The sequence below is a fragment of the Hyla sarda genome, chromosome 1, assembly GCF_029499605.1.
Source record: "Hyla sarda isolate aHylSar1 chromosome 1, aHylSar1.hap1, whole genome shotgun sequence".
Lineage (NCBI taxonomy): Eukaryota > Metazoa > Chordata > Amphibia > Anura > Hylidae > Hyla > Hyla sarda.
In genome coordinates, this window is record NC_079189.1 from 189849871 (window position 1) to 189866396 (window position 16526).

Sequence of the window (16526 nt, forward strand, 5' to 3'; positions counted from 1 at the left end):
TTCCATATACATGAATAGATGAGGTGTGACGGCTGTGGTCGCCAATCATCCGGCACGGAGCGGAGTTCGCTCTTTGTCCTGGATGACTGATGCCGCGCCTGAGATCGAGGAGGTCCCAGCGGCCGGACCCCCGCAATCAGAGGATAGGGGATAGGATGTCTAAGGGCACAGTAGCCCGTTAATGGGGTTTCCTGTTATTGTCTTTTTACTAGAAAACATTACAAATACTTTATGTTGAGTTTTTATGATGTTTAGTTTTTCCACGCACATATCCTAATAGAGCCTGATATAAATAATGTGTTAAAAATAAAAAGTTTCTCTCTCTCTATGCTTTAGCTGTATAGAGAGAAGCTGCTGCCGGGTTACCATGCTGCCCCTTATCTCGGCCCCGCACAATGACAGGGTCAGTGCACACGTGAGTTCCCTTCAGTTGTCAGGGGCCGGTCAGCCATTTTCTATGAGACGCTTTGTTTTCCCAGCGGCCATGTTCTGGATGGGAGGTCTCGTTGCCCTGCCCCTGTCAGGCGTGTAGATGGCAGTGTCGGCTCGGCCGTGTGTGCAGGCAGGGGCCGCGCCTCGCTCCCGGAGGAGGGGATAAAACATGAACGGTGTATGGCGCGGCGGCTTGTTCGGGCTTCATCGAGCCGCGTTTGCTTGTAGTCCCGGAAGGCCTCTGGCGTGTCGCCGCTGGCTCAGCATGCAGCACCGCTACACTACCGAGGAGCGGGGGCGGCCCAACACTGCCGAGTATCGGCTTTACTTCAGTAAGTAGGCGCGGGACCTGCAGAGGGGTGTTCTGAGCCAGAAGCCGGGCGTGCAGCTGTCACTGATCATTGGAATCCCCCTCTCCTGTTGTAGCACATGAACCCGGCGGCGGCTATAAGTCAGCCCTACCACAGTGCTGTGTGCCAGTGTGCTGCCCGCCCTGGTTGTATACGTGCTGTTTCTGTGTCACACCTGCTGCTGCGCTTATTGTAAAACGGATACAAAACGCTAGTGTGCCAAATGCTCCTCATGAAAGACTTCGAAGTCTAGTAGCATTGCCTTTGACATTGTGAAGGTGGACCTCACTCCCTCGTGCCGCCTTCCTGTCTAACCGTCTGATATAAAGCTATATTCAGCAATGTGGTGCAAAACTACAACTCCTGTCATGGTAGACAGCATTGATGATAATCTTATGGACAGTGTCTGCACCTGACGGTGACCTCTCCAGCAGTTCAATGAAAAGTATCCTGAAGTAGTGTCTCCCGAACAGTGTGCCTTCAGCTGTTGCAAAACCACAACTACCAGCATGCCCGGACAGCCAAAGGCTGCCTGGGCATGCTGGGAGTTGTAGTTTTGCAACAGCTGGTGATACACTGCTTGGGAAACACTGCTGTAATAAGCCAGACATACTACACAGTACTATGACTCATATGGTGGAGCGAACACTTCAATACCTGTTTTATCTGACCAAGACGTGTTGGTGTTGTACACGTGAACCCTCCACTATACACCTGTCCTGTTGTCCTATCCCCCTTGTATCTAATATGTTAGATCCAGTTACAGGGGAACAAGCAAGGCTCAGGTCCTGCAGGAACACATGGGAACGGAGTTTCTGCACTTTTTCCACAGCAGGATTAGGCTGGGTTCACACGACGTTTTCTCCCATACGGGAGCGCATACGGCAGGGGGGAGCTAAAAGCTCGCGCTCCCGTATGTCATTCATTTCAATGAGCCGACCGGAGTGAAACGTTCGGTCGGCTCATTTTTGCGCCGTATGCGCTTTTACAACCGGACCTAAAACCGTGGTTGACCACAGTTTTAGGTCCGGTTGTAAAAGCGCATACGGCGCAAAAATGAGCCGACCGAACGTTTCACTCCGGTCGGCTCATTGAAATGAATGACATACGGGAGCGCGAGGTTTTAGCTCCCCCCTGCCGTATGCGCTCCCGTATGGGAGAAAACGTAGTGTGAACCCAGCCTTACTTGTTCCTATTAGGAGTCCTGCAGGACCAGCCCTTGAGTGAAAATCTTGGGTGATTTCCCACACTAAACCCATACCCTCCCCCCCCCCCCCCAAAGGACTTGACCCCCTGAGAACAAGTGATTCCTTTTTTCTGACCTCTCCTCACTGCTGTTTTTGGAAGAAATTAACTCTAACTTTTTCTATTCTTGGAGAACTCCTTTAGGGTACGGTCACATGGGTGGATTATCCTTGAGTTTCCTGCTGTGTTTTGGAGTCACGGTGGGTGTTCCATGCAGTCTTTTTCACAGCAGATTACATCGACATAGTGGGGTCTGCTATGTCTTACTTGCTGTGGAAAAGCCTCAGCAGTTGAAAATCTGCAGTTGGAAACTCACAGGTAATTCACCTCTGTGAACATACGCTTAAAGCAGTGTTTCCCAACCAGAGTGCCTCCAGCTCTTGCAAAGCTACAACTCCCAGCATGCCTGGACAGCCTTTTTTACCTGTTCGGGCATGCTGGGAGTTGTAGTTTTGCAACAGCTGGGGGCACCCTGGCTGGGAAACACTGCCTTAAAGAGTACATGTCGTCAAACCATATTTTCTAAACTAATGCTTCGCTATTATATTTCCTAACTACTCCTCTAACACCCCTCCTGCCCTTAAAAAAAAATTCAGAGCTTTTAAAAGCTCTGTATCATACCTTTCCCCTTCTTCACATTGTGTGAGCTCCCGGCAGGAGAAAGGGGGCATTCCCCAGCAGGCGCAATGTCACTGAAGTATACCTCTTAGGCTCAATGTCACTTTACCTCACCATGTTCCTGACGCACTTCCTGAATTTGGTCTCCTGCCAGCCCAGGACGAAACCAAACTAACTGTTAGAATTGTAGCAGGGAACAGAACAGAGTCACCTAGTGATTGTTTTATTCATTCACATTAAAAACCTATAAAGGTTGAGAATTTTAACAGCAAGTTAATAGCAAAGTGCCTTATAATTACATAAGGAACAATATATTGAAAGTTTAGTTTGGTGACAGGTACTCTTAAAACCACATTTTAGGGTTTGTCCACAATACGGACATTCAACCAGCAGAATTCCACTACATCAATGTCTGCTTAAAGCGGGCGACGCCAAATGCTTTCAACACTAGGACTGTGCGGACATTGCAATCTCTATAAACAACAATGCTGTCCCGGTGGAATCCTTTGAGCAGACATACTTTCCACCTGTGTGATTCCGCAGCCTGAGCAAAGCAGCACTGAAAACAATGGGACTTGGCTACAAGAGTAATTTGGCCAGTAGAATGTCTGCAGCGTGGACAAGTCCTTAGTCTCCTGCCAACCCTATAGACTTTTTATCATAGGTCACTGACGGGGAGTTTGCAGTGTTCTTTTATAGAACTCTCATCCTGTCTGTAGCACCGTACGGTTTTTTGGAAAATATTTTAAGGTGGAAAACAGACAACCTAATTTTACTTTTCATTTCATAATCATGACGGCACCACCATGAGATTGTCCCCTGTAGCTCTAATAGGAACCAGAAACACAGAGGTTAAATAGGCCCCTCCCCATCTACCCCTCAGTGTTTTCTGTTCCTAGATGCATACACTGAAAGGGGAGGTTCTTACCTCTTGTGGAATGTTTTCTGCTTCGGACGGGGCTGCCAGGCAGCGGGGGTTTCGGTCACGATGAGTCTTCCTCCCTCTGTGGTGCTCCGGGTCGTGCCTCCTTAGGGTTGTTACCTGCCGGTCCCTTCCTCCACCGCGGCTTTCGTCTGGGTTTATGGGGCACGAGTCCTGTTTAGGCTGGTCTCGGAGCTCCCTAGCTGCCAGGGCGCGTGCGCATCTGACGTTGCGGACGTGAGTGCGTTCTGGCATTGGCTGGGGACCGGAAGTTCTTCTCCCAAGATGGTGGTGCCCAACGGAATGCTGGGGAAGCGTGGAGGGGTGCCACATTTGAACGGAGGGGTATAAATTGCTCCTCTGTTCCATCATGCATCCCTCTGAACCATGGATGCATCTGCCGCCCCCCGCTCTGCTCATCTGGAGCGCTCAGCATTAACTGTAAGTAGCTAGCCCTTAGGGGGTTCACTTTTATACTGCTTCTTGCTTATGTATCACTTGGTGTCTTGTATAGCAGTGGTTTCTTTGGGATTAGCACTGTATTGCTTGCAATATGCTGCTTTTTTCCCCATATATTCTAAGTAGCATATAGCTTTGATTCTTATGGGTATTCCTTTTCCCACTTAGGGAGACAAGGAGGCCCTGAAGAAATCAAAAGAAAGAGAATCCTCTAAAGAAATTTCTAAGGAAACTTAAAAAAAAAAAAAAATCCTAAACCCCTTTGTAAAGCCTGTGCTGACAACATTTTTATCTAAGAATCTTCATCCTTTATGGATGAGCTTCGTTTACTGATAAATCAACAAGTACAGTCTGGCATAGCTACTGCACTGCCTAGTTCTTCAGCTCCCGTTACTTCTGATACACCTGTGGCTGAACCTCCTCCTCATGATAGCATTAAAATGCTTATTACAGATGAGTGGCAAGCTCCGGAGAGGCGCTTGCAGATCCCTAAAGAATTTCGCAACCGTTTCCCCTTTGACCCCAATGACGTAAATCTGTGGAGTGAGCCTCCAAAAATGGATGTGCAACTTTCTAAAGTTAAGTACTGTGCTTCCATTTGAGGATGCGGCTCACCTTAGACACCTTAGACTGCAAAATTGATGGTCTTCTAAAAAGATCCTGGGAAGCCTCATTGGCTCTAATCAACCCCAATATTGCGGCTACTACTGTAGCCAGGTCTCTCTTCATTTGGTTAGAGGAGTTAGAGAGCCATTTGCTCAACAAAACATCTAGGGGAAAGTATATCTTCCATCCCAATGTTGAAACTAGCCACAGCCTTCTTGGTGGATACATCAGCTGAATCAGTTAGATTTGCAGCAAAAGCCACCGCCTTATCTAACGCTGCTAGAAGGGCCCTATAGGTTAAAAACTGGCATGGTGAATCTACCTCTAAGGTTAAACTTTTGTGCCATCCCCTTTCAGGGTAATCTTGTGTTTGGCTCAGTCCTTGAAAAAAATTCTGGAAAAGGCAGCTGACAGGAAAAAGAGTTCCCTATTTAAAAAAAACCTAAACAAAATAAAAATTTCCGTTCCTTTAATAGGATCAAAGAGTATAAAGGAAAAGGTAAAGGAGGTCACTCGAGCTATCCCAAAGGAGTAAGAAGCAAAGACTTTATCCTCAATCCCAATTCCGAAAACAAAAAACAATGACAGTCTTGTGGGAGGGAAAGGATGTCTCTATTCAGTCACCAGTGATCTCAGATCACAATAAATCCTTTCATTCTAAATTCCATATCTCAGGTATACAGAATAGTGTTTATCAGCCTTCCTCCTCCAAGATTTTGTTTTACAAATCTCTGATCAGAGACCTTAAACGAACGTCTTTTTTTCAGGCATAAAGGATCTTTTGTCTCTAGAAGCTGTCATTCCAATACCAATCTTGGAACAAGGTCTGGGTCACTATCCCATCTCTTTCTGGTGCCCAAGCCAAACGGTACCTTCAGAACAATTATAAATCTCAAAAATCTAAAGTTTATTTCTTACAAAAGGTTCAACATGGAGACCCTGCAGGCAGCTATATCTCTGATACAAAGAGACTCCTGGATGTGTACTATCGATCTAAAAGATGCCTACTTTCACCTACGAATTCATCCCTCTCCCCAAAAATCTCAGGTTTTCAATACAATCACTCTACCCTTCATTTTCAATTTCAGGCCCTTCCTTTCGGAATATCCTCCACCCCAAGGATATTTACGAAAGTAATGGTAGAGGTGATTGCTCACCTGAGACAAAAAGGAATTTTTATAATTCCTTACTTGGACAACTTACTGATTATTGCCCAGTCAAAAGAAATTCTTCATCAGCACTTTCTTCTAACTTTGTCCTGTCTTCAAAACCCCGACTGGATCAAAAACTGGCAGAAGTCAGACTTAATTCCAGCAGGAAAGAAGCTGTTTCTGGGCATGATCTTAGACTCGGAGAAACAAAAGACCTTTCTCCCAGAAGACAAGATTCTCTCCCTTCAGCTGAAAATAAGATCTGATATGGAGAAAATCTTGTCCCATAAGAACAGCCATGTCAGTCTCTGTATCAATGACCTCCTGTATACCAGCAGTACCTTGGGCTCAAAGCCATTCGAGACCTTATCAATCCCTAATCTGGAAAGTGTGGGACAGATCCCAACTGTCCTTTGAAAAGAGATTACAGATACCACATCAGGTAAAAGCATCATTAGCATGGTGGCTGAAGAAAAAGAATCTCTCTATGGGAATTCATTGGATTCTCTCTTCTGCTTTGACAACACACGAGTCTTTGGGGTTGGGGTGCTCACGTTGAGCACCTTCATCTTCATGGTACCTAGTCCCAGAAAACCCGATGTCACTCCTCCAACTTTTGGGAATGGAAGGCAGCATAAATGGCATTAAAAGAAAACTGTCAGATATTTTCTCCTGCACTATCCGCAGGTACTAGTGGATAGTGCGGGAGACTCTTATTAAAACGAGCCTTACCTTACCCGGATCCGACCGGCCGTTCTCCCACAATTATAGTTTTATTCTATGTGTATATCTTGCTGTAACTGGCACGGGCGGGGCTTCTGCAGGTTAACTGGCACGGACATCAGCGCCGCTTATGAATATTCATCCCCCTCCCTCCAATTCTCCCTCTCTTCGCCGCTCCTAACTGGGAGGATGAATATTCATTTACGCATCGCTGACGTCAGTGCCAGTTAACCTGCAGAAGCCCCGTCCGTGCCAGTTACAGCAAGATATACACATAGAATAAAACTACAATTGCGGGCAAACGGCCAGGCGGATCTGGGTAAGGTAGGGCTCGTTTAAAAAAAACAATCATATGAAGGTGTATTCCGACAATACAACCACGGTGGCCTTTCCCAACCAGCAAGGGGGGACGAGACGTTCTCCTCTAAGGGATCTCTCCTCAAAAATGTTCATATGGGCAGAGAAAAGATTTCTTTCCCTTACAGCCATACACCTGAGGGGTGTAGAAAATCAGAAAGCAGACTTCCTAAGGTGGAATCAAGTGTATCCAGGAAAATGGGAACTAAATTCTAAAGTTTTTCAGTCACTGGTGAGAGTTTGGGGGATTCCGGAAATAGATCTATTTGCCAGCAAGAAAAATTGCAAAGTCCAGAACATCTTCATTCTCAATCCAAGAGATAAACTTCTTGCAGTAGATGCCCTTCAACAAGTTTGGGACTTCTCTCTTGCTTATGCATTTCCTCCTCTGCCTCTCATCCTGAAAGCACTCCAAAAGATTTAATTGGAGAAAGTTCGTGTCATCTTCATAGCCCCTTGGTGGCCCAAGAGAGGTTGGTTCAGTCTCCTTATTCTTCTCTCTGTAACAGATCTGATCCAGCTTCTTTAGGTGAAGAATCTTCTGACACAGGGACCTCTGTTATCAAGACCTAGAAACCCTACAGTTAACAGCATGGCTCTTGAAAGGCAGATCCTACTAAATAAAGGACTTTCTTGTAAAGTGGTTAGTACTTTGTTAAAGTAAAAAAGGTTCCACTTCTATATATTTAAGATACTGGAAGAAATGTATTTCATGGTGTGGTTCAGTCGGAACCCAGAAATCCCTAGAATACTAGACTTTCTCCAAGAGGGGTTCAAAAAAAGTCTAAAAGTTCAGACGGCAGCTTTAGGATGCTATTTTGATTCCTCTTTAGCTGAACATGAATGGATTAAAAATGTTTTTCTGCTATTTCTAGATTAACTCCTTAAAGGGGTAGTCCAGTGGTGAAAAACTTATCCCCTATCCTAAGGATAGGGGATAAGTTTGAGATCGCGGGGGGTCCGACTGCTGGGGCCCCCTGCGATCTCTCTGTACGGGGCACCGGCTCTCCGCCGAGATAGCGGGTGTCGACCCCCGCACGAGGCGGCGGCCGACACGCCCCCTCAATACATCTCAATGGCAGAGCCGGAGATTGCCGAAGGCAGCGCTTCGGCTCTGCCATAGAGTTGTATTGAGGGGGCGTGTCGGCCGCAGCTTCGTGCGGAGGTCGACACGCCCCCTTCCCGCGGGCTGTCGGGGCTCCGTACATGAGATCGCGGGGGGCCCCAGGGGTCTGACCCCCCGCGATCTGCAACTTATCCCCTATCCTTAAGATAGGTGATAAGTTGTAAACCACTGAGTCACCACTGGACTACTCCTTTAAGGACTCAGGGCGTACCTGTACGTCCTGAGTCAGCTCCCGTTCTATAACGCGGGGCCACAGGGTCGGACCCGTGGCTGATAGCGGTGCTGAGCGCTATTAACCCTTTAGACGCGGCGTTCAAAGTTGATCGCCGTGTCTAAAGTGAAACTAAAGTGCTGCCGGTTAGCTCAGGGGGTGTTCGGAACCGCGGTGTCCCAAACAGCTGTAGGACACGAGGAGGGTCCCCTTACCTGCCTCCTGGTGTCCGATCGCCGAATGACTGCTCAGTGCCTGAGATCCAGGCATGAGCATGTGCAGTGTAATAGCGCCCTATGGTGGCTATAACATTGCAAAAAAAAGTTAGTAAGGATCATTTAACCCCTTCCCTAATAAGTTTCAATCACCCCTTTTCCCACTTAAAAAAAATCCAGTGTAAATAAAATTAAACATATGTGGTATCACCGCGTTCGGAAATGTCCAAATAAAAAAAATATCATTAAGTAAACCGTAGGGTCAATGGCGTACGTGCAAAAAAAATGCCAAAGTCCAAAATAGCGTATTTTTGGTCACTTATTATATCATGAAAAAAAATGAACAAAAAGCGATCAAGAAGTCCAATCAATACAAAAATGGTACCGCTAAAAACTTAAGATCACGGCGCAAAAAATGAGCCCTCATTCCGCCCCATATGCAAAAAAATAGTTATAGGGGTCAGAAGATGACTATTTTAAACGTATACATTTTCCTGCATGTAGTTATGATTTTTTTCAGAAGTAGGACAAAATCAAACCTATATAAGTAGGGTATCATTTTAAATCATATGGACCTACAGAATAAAGGTGTAATTTTTACCGTAAAATGTATTGTGTAGAAACGGAAGCCCCGAAAGGTTACAAAATGGCGTTTTTTCTTAAATTTTGTCGCACAGTGATTTTTTTTTTTCCCGTTTTGCTGTAGATTTTTGGGTAAAATGACTGAATTCATTACAAAGTAGAATTGGTGGCGCAAAAAATAAGCAATCATATGGATTTGTAGGTGCAAAATTGAAAGAATTATGATTTTTTTTAAAGGTAAGGAGGAAAAACCAAAAGTGCAAAAACGGAAAAACCCTGAGTCCTTAAGGGGTTAAAACCTAAGATTTTCAAGGGCCCAACAAGGGCAAGAGAGCTTCATAAAGCTCAATTTCTAGGTGACTGAAGTTATCTATCCAAGAGGCCTTTAAATCTTCCGGTAAGCAAGTCCCTGAAGGTGTTCGTACTTACTCAACTAGGGCACTAGCTGTCTCTTGGGCTGAAAAAGCCTCAGCCTCCATTGAACAGATTTGCAGAGCGGAACATGGTCATCTCCGCATACCTTCTTCAACCATTAAAAGTTGAATGTAACATCTTCCCAGGATTTGTCTTTCGGCCGGAAGATGTTGCAAGCCCCTAGGACCGCACAGGAATGTGCTGTCTCATAGACGTCTATGCATTCCGTGCAGACTCCGCACAATGAATTAACGTGTTCATTCTTTGTGGGGACACGGAAATAGGAATTTCTGTGCCGGAAACATTTGGCATGGAAATTCCGCCATATGCACATCGGAATCTCCGTGACTGAATCCGGCGTGGAAATTCTGCCATGTGAACATGGGCTTATAGGTCTTGAATGTGGTGACAGTTAATAAAAAGTGATTCTATTGAGCCAAATTACTAAAACTAGGTAAAGTTTGGTATCGCTGTAATAATACTGACCACACTAAAACAAATTGCAACATTTTTTTTTCATTATCCCCTCCTGATTTCTTTTTTAATAAAGTTTAACCAAGCTATTTGAACACTTTGCTTGGTAACTAAGGGGTTCAAGAGCCTATTACAAGGCTGTACCATCATGTGAGAGGGATCACTATAGGGCTGCAACGATCTTAATCGATAAATTGATATTATCGATAAAAAACAATAACTGGATTCGTTGTCAAAGATTCCAGCCACCAATTAATTGAGCTCCACTTCCTTGACATTTGAAACAAATTTTTTGGCTCAATGGGGCACTTCTGCAGGCAGCAATGCCTTCCATTTGCTCCCCAGCCAACTCCCAGGCTGTGAATATGAAGTTACAGTGCTGTGATGTTATATTCCCCGCCAGGAGCTCTGATTGGCACCAATTTACCATTCAGAACTCCCGGTGGGTAATATGAAATCACTGCACAATAACTTCATATTCCCCGCATGGGAGCCGGCCAGGGGGTGGAACGCAGTGGCCTAACTTCCGTACGGAGCACTGAGGCATAGACACAATCAGTTAGGGCATAATGCGATCTAAGAAGTTTTCTTACTTTGCTGGTCCCGCTGATTGATGTACAGGGCTCACATTATGCCCTAAATGATTGGGCCTGCACCTCCGTACCTGGTACAGAGGTGTCAATGTTTCCCAACCACCCTGCCTCCAGCTGTTGCAAAACTTAAACTGCCAGCATGTACGGACAGCCTTTGGCACGGTGTCAAGTAATAAAAGGGGCGTGGGTAAACAATAAGAAACCTTGTTCACGTGTTTTTATATGCCTACTGTATATGTCTTTTAAAGTAAAGGCCCAAAAAAAAAAAAACATATTTTCTGGTTATTTTGCAGTTTTTCCCCGATTTAATAGTCTACTTTAATTTCTGCAGCGTATTTACTGTGTTCAAGCAGAAAATCTGTAATAGAGGCAGATTGGCAGATTTTAATTCAGACCCATTAGTCAATGGTAGCAATTATGCCGCAGAAATTCCGCAGGTAATCCGCCCATGTGAACGTACCCTTAGAGAGAATTATGCTAAAGTTACAGCATGAACAAGGAAAACATCTTGTGTTTGTGTTTTTATTTCCAGGCACTTAAGCTTTTTTCCTTACTCCAAAAACACATACTGATATACACATAATGATATGCTATATAGAGGGGGATTTCTCATTACTTACAATAGAAAGCTGGCAATTTGTGCAAAACACAGAAAAAAATCATAAACTTATGAACAAAATAGGTATTGGCAAAAATTAGCTTTTTTTTATTTTTAATTTTTTTGCGCCAGAAGACCTGCATACAAGCCTCATTAAATGCTCCCTATTATAGTGTTTTTGTACCTAAGACTGGGAAATAAATTGTGAGCTCCACTGGGGACAGGAACTTATGTCATATGGAATTCTCTGTACAGTGCAGAATATGTTGGTGCTAATTCAAGAACATGAATAAATATATGGGGAGTATCAGGCAGTGGTTTATAACACCATTCTGTGACGTTGGAACACTAACCTTTTCACTGTATAACTATTCTTGGCTTGGAACGTTGGCCTTGTCAGAGACTGGGGATCGTTGTCTTCATTTAGAAAAGCACAGAAACATAGTTGGGTCTGTTCAGTTTTGGCTTTGTCTCAGTATAATACAGTAGGCAGCACTTTGACACTGAATGAGATCATTTGACCGGGTTGAACATCTTGCTGCACACAAGTGTCAATGCTCTTGAATAACCTAAATAAGTTCTTGCTCAGCCATGCAGAAACCAGCAGAAGAGACGGTGTGTCTGCCAAATGTGGGTGTCCACCAAATTATAGCAGAAAAATATATAAGGAAATTTATAAACTTGGCTTTATTCTACGATCACTTTGAACCCTAAAGTAGATAAATCAATCATAGATATTTGTGCATAAATTTGGATCGTGGAGAGGATTGGTTTAGTCTTTTTGGGTTCCAAGGCTGATGAGAGCAAGCACTGCCTATAACCTGGGCATAGAGGCTGGACTGAAGACATTGGCTGGTAGGGACCACACAGCTAAGGATTTGGGACTGGTTAGGTGTCCCCACTACAGGAAATAGCTGAGTTTTGTAGCTTTGCTCTCCAGAAAGAGGCATAGAAAGGCTGTCTGTGCTAGGCTATTTAATAGACATGGGCTTATGCAGGGAACTCGCTGGGTGTGAGGTCATTCAGCACTGGGGTTCTAGGTTTGAATCCAACCAGGGCAGTATTAAATAGACACAGGCTTATGCAGGGGTCCCGCTGGGTATCATAGGGTTGCTTTGGCAAGGGTATGCCAAGTATGGAATGTCTCTTCATGCCCAATCTGAAGAACAGGGGGGGAGTGTTCTGCTTTAGTTACATTTTAAGAAACCACATTTTTCTTCTCTGCTAGGGTATAAAGTGCATACGCTTTTACAAAAACAAGCTACGGTTTTTCATTCTTGATCAAGGTTTACGAATGTGTTGGATGCATTTTTTTCCAGTTGCATAGGGGATGCATAGAGTTCCCCACATGCAAACAAATCACAATGCTGTTTTTAAACAGGTGCATTAATCTTAAAAAGATGAGCCACAAAACTGCAAGAAGCACTGCGTTCTGACAGCTTTCAACTTTCTGTAGTGCTTTACAGGAGACCCACAACATTCCAATAAGTGTACATAAAATATAGCACTGATGGTGTCGTACTCTAAGACTGCAACTAAGAACACAGGCATCATGGTCCCCATTGTTACAGGATGTATGAGGAGTCTAACATGATCGGGTATGATCCTAAGGTGTGTCTTCTCAAGGTTCTGAAAGCATTCTGGTATTCGATCTACCTCTAGTTTATGCAAGTTGTCACAGTTCCGGAAGTAGGATATAGGAAGAAGTCACTGAACAGATCATGAAAATTCTTGCTTCAGCAAGAAACCTGTCAGAATGAGACTGTTGTGAAAAAAACACGGAACACCAAGACAACCAATGTGTATAACCTGTAATGTTAGAATAGACCTCTGCTCAGCTAGTGCACTACACATTGGAAGACACACTGGTAGTCTTAGAAGCACTTCAGGATTCAAGTGTGTGTTTATTAAATAAAAGTAAAAAATATTTGTCTTCCTTCTTAATAAGATGGCAGTGTTTGTAATGTTATGTTCTCTTTATGGTTCACAGAGAATGAAGAAGGTAAATTCATCTCACCTTTTCATGATATCCCACTGTATCTAAGGACTGAAGAGGTACAATCTCTGACATTTACTATATATTGACTGTAAATTAGATATCCGCCATCTCCATGTCAGATAGTTGTAAGTTACTTCTATGTTTGTAGAGCAGACAAGATGTATTCTGCTTTTAAAGATATTCTGTTATTCACCCTATCTAAGAGTGATGTAAACTAGAATTCCATGAGGCTGCACCTGATATAGTGGGATTTCACAAAAATTGCATAATGGCAAGTAAATGACAGAGCACTATAGTCAGGGTGTCTGTCACTGCTACACACATTCCTGACAGGTCAGCACAAACCTGGTGACTTATAACTTTTAAGAGTTTCTTATTAGGAAAGGGAACTTAAAGGGAATGTGCTACCTAGATATTTTTAGTGATTATGAAAAAAAATCCTTTAGAATCTAAACTATTTTCTGCTGTATTTTTGTACATTATTATGTGGGCACCCATCTTGCCTGAGCTGTTTTAACATACCGTATTTATCGGCGTATAACACGCACTTTTTAGGCTAAAATTTTTAGCCTAAAGTCTGTGCGTGTTATACGCCGATACACCCCCAGGAAAGGCAGGGGGAGAGAGGCCGTCCCCCTGGCTGTCGGTGCCGCTTCGCTCCCCCTGGCTATCGGCGCCGGCAATGGGGCGCCGACACAGATAGTTAGGGGGACAGAACGGGCAGCGGCGCCGATAGCCAGGGGGTGAGAAGGGCCGGCAGCAGGGCTCTAGACCCCAGGAAAGGCAGGGGGAGAGAAGCGGGCAGCGACGGCCTCTCCCCCCTGCCTTTCCTGGGGGTGTATCTGGTATACACGCGCACACACGCACCCTCATTTTACCATGGATATTTGGGTAAAAAACTTTTTTTACCCAAATATCCTTGGTAAAATGAGGGTGCGTGTTATAGGCCGATGCGTGGTATACCCCGATAAATACGGTATATGCTTTACAGCTAGCCCTATGGACCAACAATAGAGAGATATCCCATTGACATGAATGGGAAAGATTACTGGGTGTGCTCCATAACTTTTCTAGAGGTCAGAAGGGGGTGTGCGAAACTGAGAGCTTAATCTATATTGTTTTCTCTATCTAGGTGTCACAATGCAATGCCTTGTTTATCAGTCATTTCGGTGATCTTATAGGTCATTTTAAGTGAAAACTAGCCTTTCCTATGTGAATTCTCACCATGCTGCAAGTAATGGTGTTGCTCTGTGCTGTGAGAGAACAGTGTGATCTTTGCAAGAAATATAGTAGCTATATATTGAGGTAGATAGACCTAAAAGATTTTTAGGATTTAGATTTTTTTTTTTTTTTTCTTATTCCATCTCCTAATTCCATCTCCTGATTTCCCCATTTAGACATGGCTGCTTTCAGATATATATTTGTTTGGCTGATACTTTGTGTGTTAGTTTCTTGTAACAAACTCCAGATTTATTTTTTATTTTTTTCCAGGACAATAATGTGCCAGCAAAAAAATCGAAGTCTAACTGGACTAAGGTAATGATAACTAATCTATATGCTTAGAGCACAGAGACCATCCAAACCAATATTTATTGTGTAGTAAACCGGATGAGCAATGTTGTCTTGTCCTGAATACAGGTTATGTAGGTTTAAATGCAACATCTCCTTGGTAGCATATTACTGTTGGAAACATGTCTCTTGCAGGTAATTCATATTCTTAGAACATCTACTCCAGATAGACACTGGAAGTAGTATGAAAATGTAAAAAACATTACATCACGGCAACAGCACAGTGCCTGTGAAATTCCAAACATGCAAACAAACACAAGTGGATGAAATGTCAGGATTGTTTCCTGAAGTAGATCCATACTGTAATGTATTCTGAGCCGTATGAAACTATCAGATGATAAAAAATTGAAGAACAATAAAATGTCAGGGGCTAAGTTGCTATGGGGTCCTTATTTCCTGCTGCTTTCTTAAAGTCTTAACACATTCTGCGGTCTTGTCTGGCCCTCACATAAGCCCCTGGAAGTGAAATGCCCCTATTTTTTTTATCATAGTAGATGGATCTTTGGTCAGATTGGCAGCCTTGTAATACAGGAAAAGATGCTCTTTGCAATAGAGCCCAGTGATGGCCAAAAGCTCCAGCTGCTATAAGACCCTGTTTATATTGCATAAGGTCTGTTTGGACTGAAAAAACTTCTTACAACCGCCACAACTTTGCCTAAAATGCATTAAATATCTGCTATGTCGTGTTACATTATAAATGTTCTCTAAAACAGGATTTTCTTTTTTTTTAAATGATTGGACATTTACCTCCTTGTACTTGTAGGTGGCTATATTGGGTGGAATCTCTATAGAACTCTATTAGTGACATTTTTACACTTAGTAGTTTAGTAAAGTAGTTCATACTTTTTTGCGGGATGGTTTAAAAACCACTGTTATGTGACTGGTTCTTAAAACAAAGGATTCCAAGCTGGCATAAAGGATTATGTATTGAACCCTAAACTGGCCCTGTTGGTATGGATTTGGAACATCAAGAAGCATAGTTCACTACTTTAGCAGCATGATAGAAGTGGTGTGTAGCACTTCCACACGTCTTGTTGTTTTAAAGGGGTTCTCCACTGGAATTTTATTTGTATTTTTTATAAACTGGTGCCAGAAAGTTATACAGATTTGTAAATTACTTCTATTAAACAATCTTAATCCTTCCAGTACTTATCAGCTGCTGTTATGATCCACAGGAAGTTCTTTTTTTTTATTTTTATTTCCTTTCTGCCTGACCACAGTGCTCTCTGCTGACACCTCTTTCCATTTTAGGAACTGTCCAGAGCAGAATAGGTTTCCTATGGGGATTTGCTCCTGCTCTGGACAGTTCCTAAAATGGACCGAGTTATCAGCAGAGAGCAATGTGGTCAGGCAGAAAGGAAATTCAAAAAGAAAAGAACTTCCTGTGGATCATAACAGCAGCTGATAAGTACTGGAAGGATTAATTTTTTTTAATAGAAGTAATTTACAAATCTGTTTAACTTTCTGGAGCCCGAACAGCTGACAGGACAGCGGGAGGGCCCCTACCTGCCTCCTCGCTATCCGATCGCCGAATGACTGCTCAGTGCCTGAGATCCAGGCATGAGCAGTCATGCGACAGAATCGTTGATCACTGGTTTCTTATGAGAAACCAGTGATCAATGATGATCAGTGTGTGCAGTGTTATAGGTCCCTATGGGACCTATAACACTGCAAAAAAAGTGAAAAAAAAAAGTGAATAAAGATCATTTAACTCCTCCCCTATTAAAACTTTGAATCACCCCCCTTTTCCAATAAAAAAAAGTGTAAATAAAAATTTAAATAAACATATATGGTATCACCGCGTGCGGAAATGTCCGAATTATAAAAATATATCATTAATTAAACCGCTCGGTCAATGGCGTGCGCGCAAAAAAATTCCAAA

General features: G+C 43.5%; 1 protein-coding gene across 2 annotated transcripts in view; it reads left to right on the plus strand.

Annotated features, from left to right (window-relative positions):
- The first annotated feature begins 356 nt into the window (after positions 1-356).
- The window catches only part of PPA2 (inorganic pyrophosphatase 2), a 37673-nt gene continuing 21503 nt past the window's right edge, over positions 357-16526 (plus strand). The window contains exons 1-3 of one of the 2 annotated variants that reach the window (XM_056566154.1): positions 357-764; positions 13067-13131; positions 14567-14611. In XM_056566154.1, the coding sequence (XP_056422129.1) occupies positions 602-764; positions 13067-13131; positions 14567-14611 (273 nt within the window). In that variant the 5' untranslated portion in view covers positions 357-601. The remainder of the gene's footprint in view (positions 765-13066; positions 13132-14566; positions 14612-16526) is intronic. The other variant, XM_056566159.1, reaches the window with a different exon arrangement.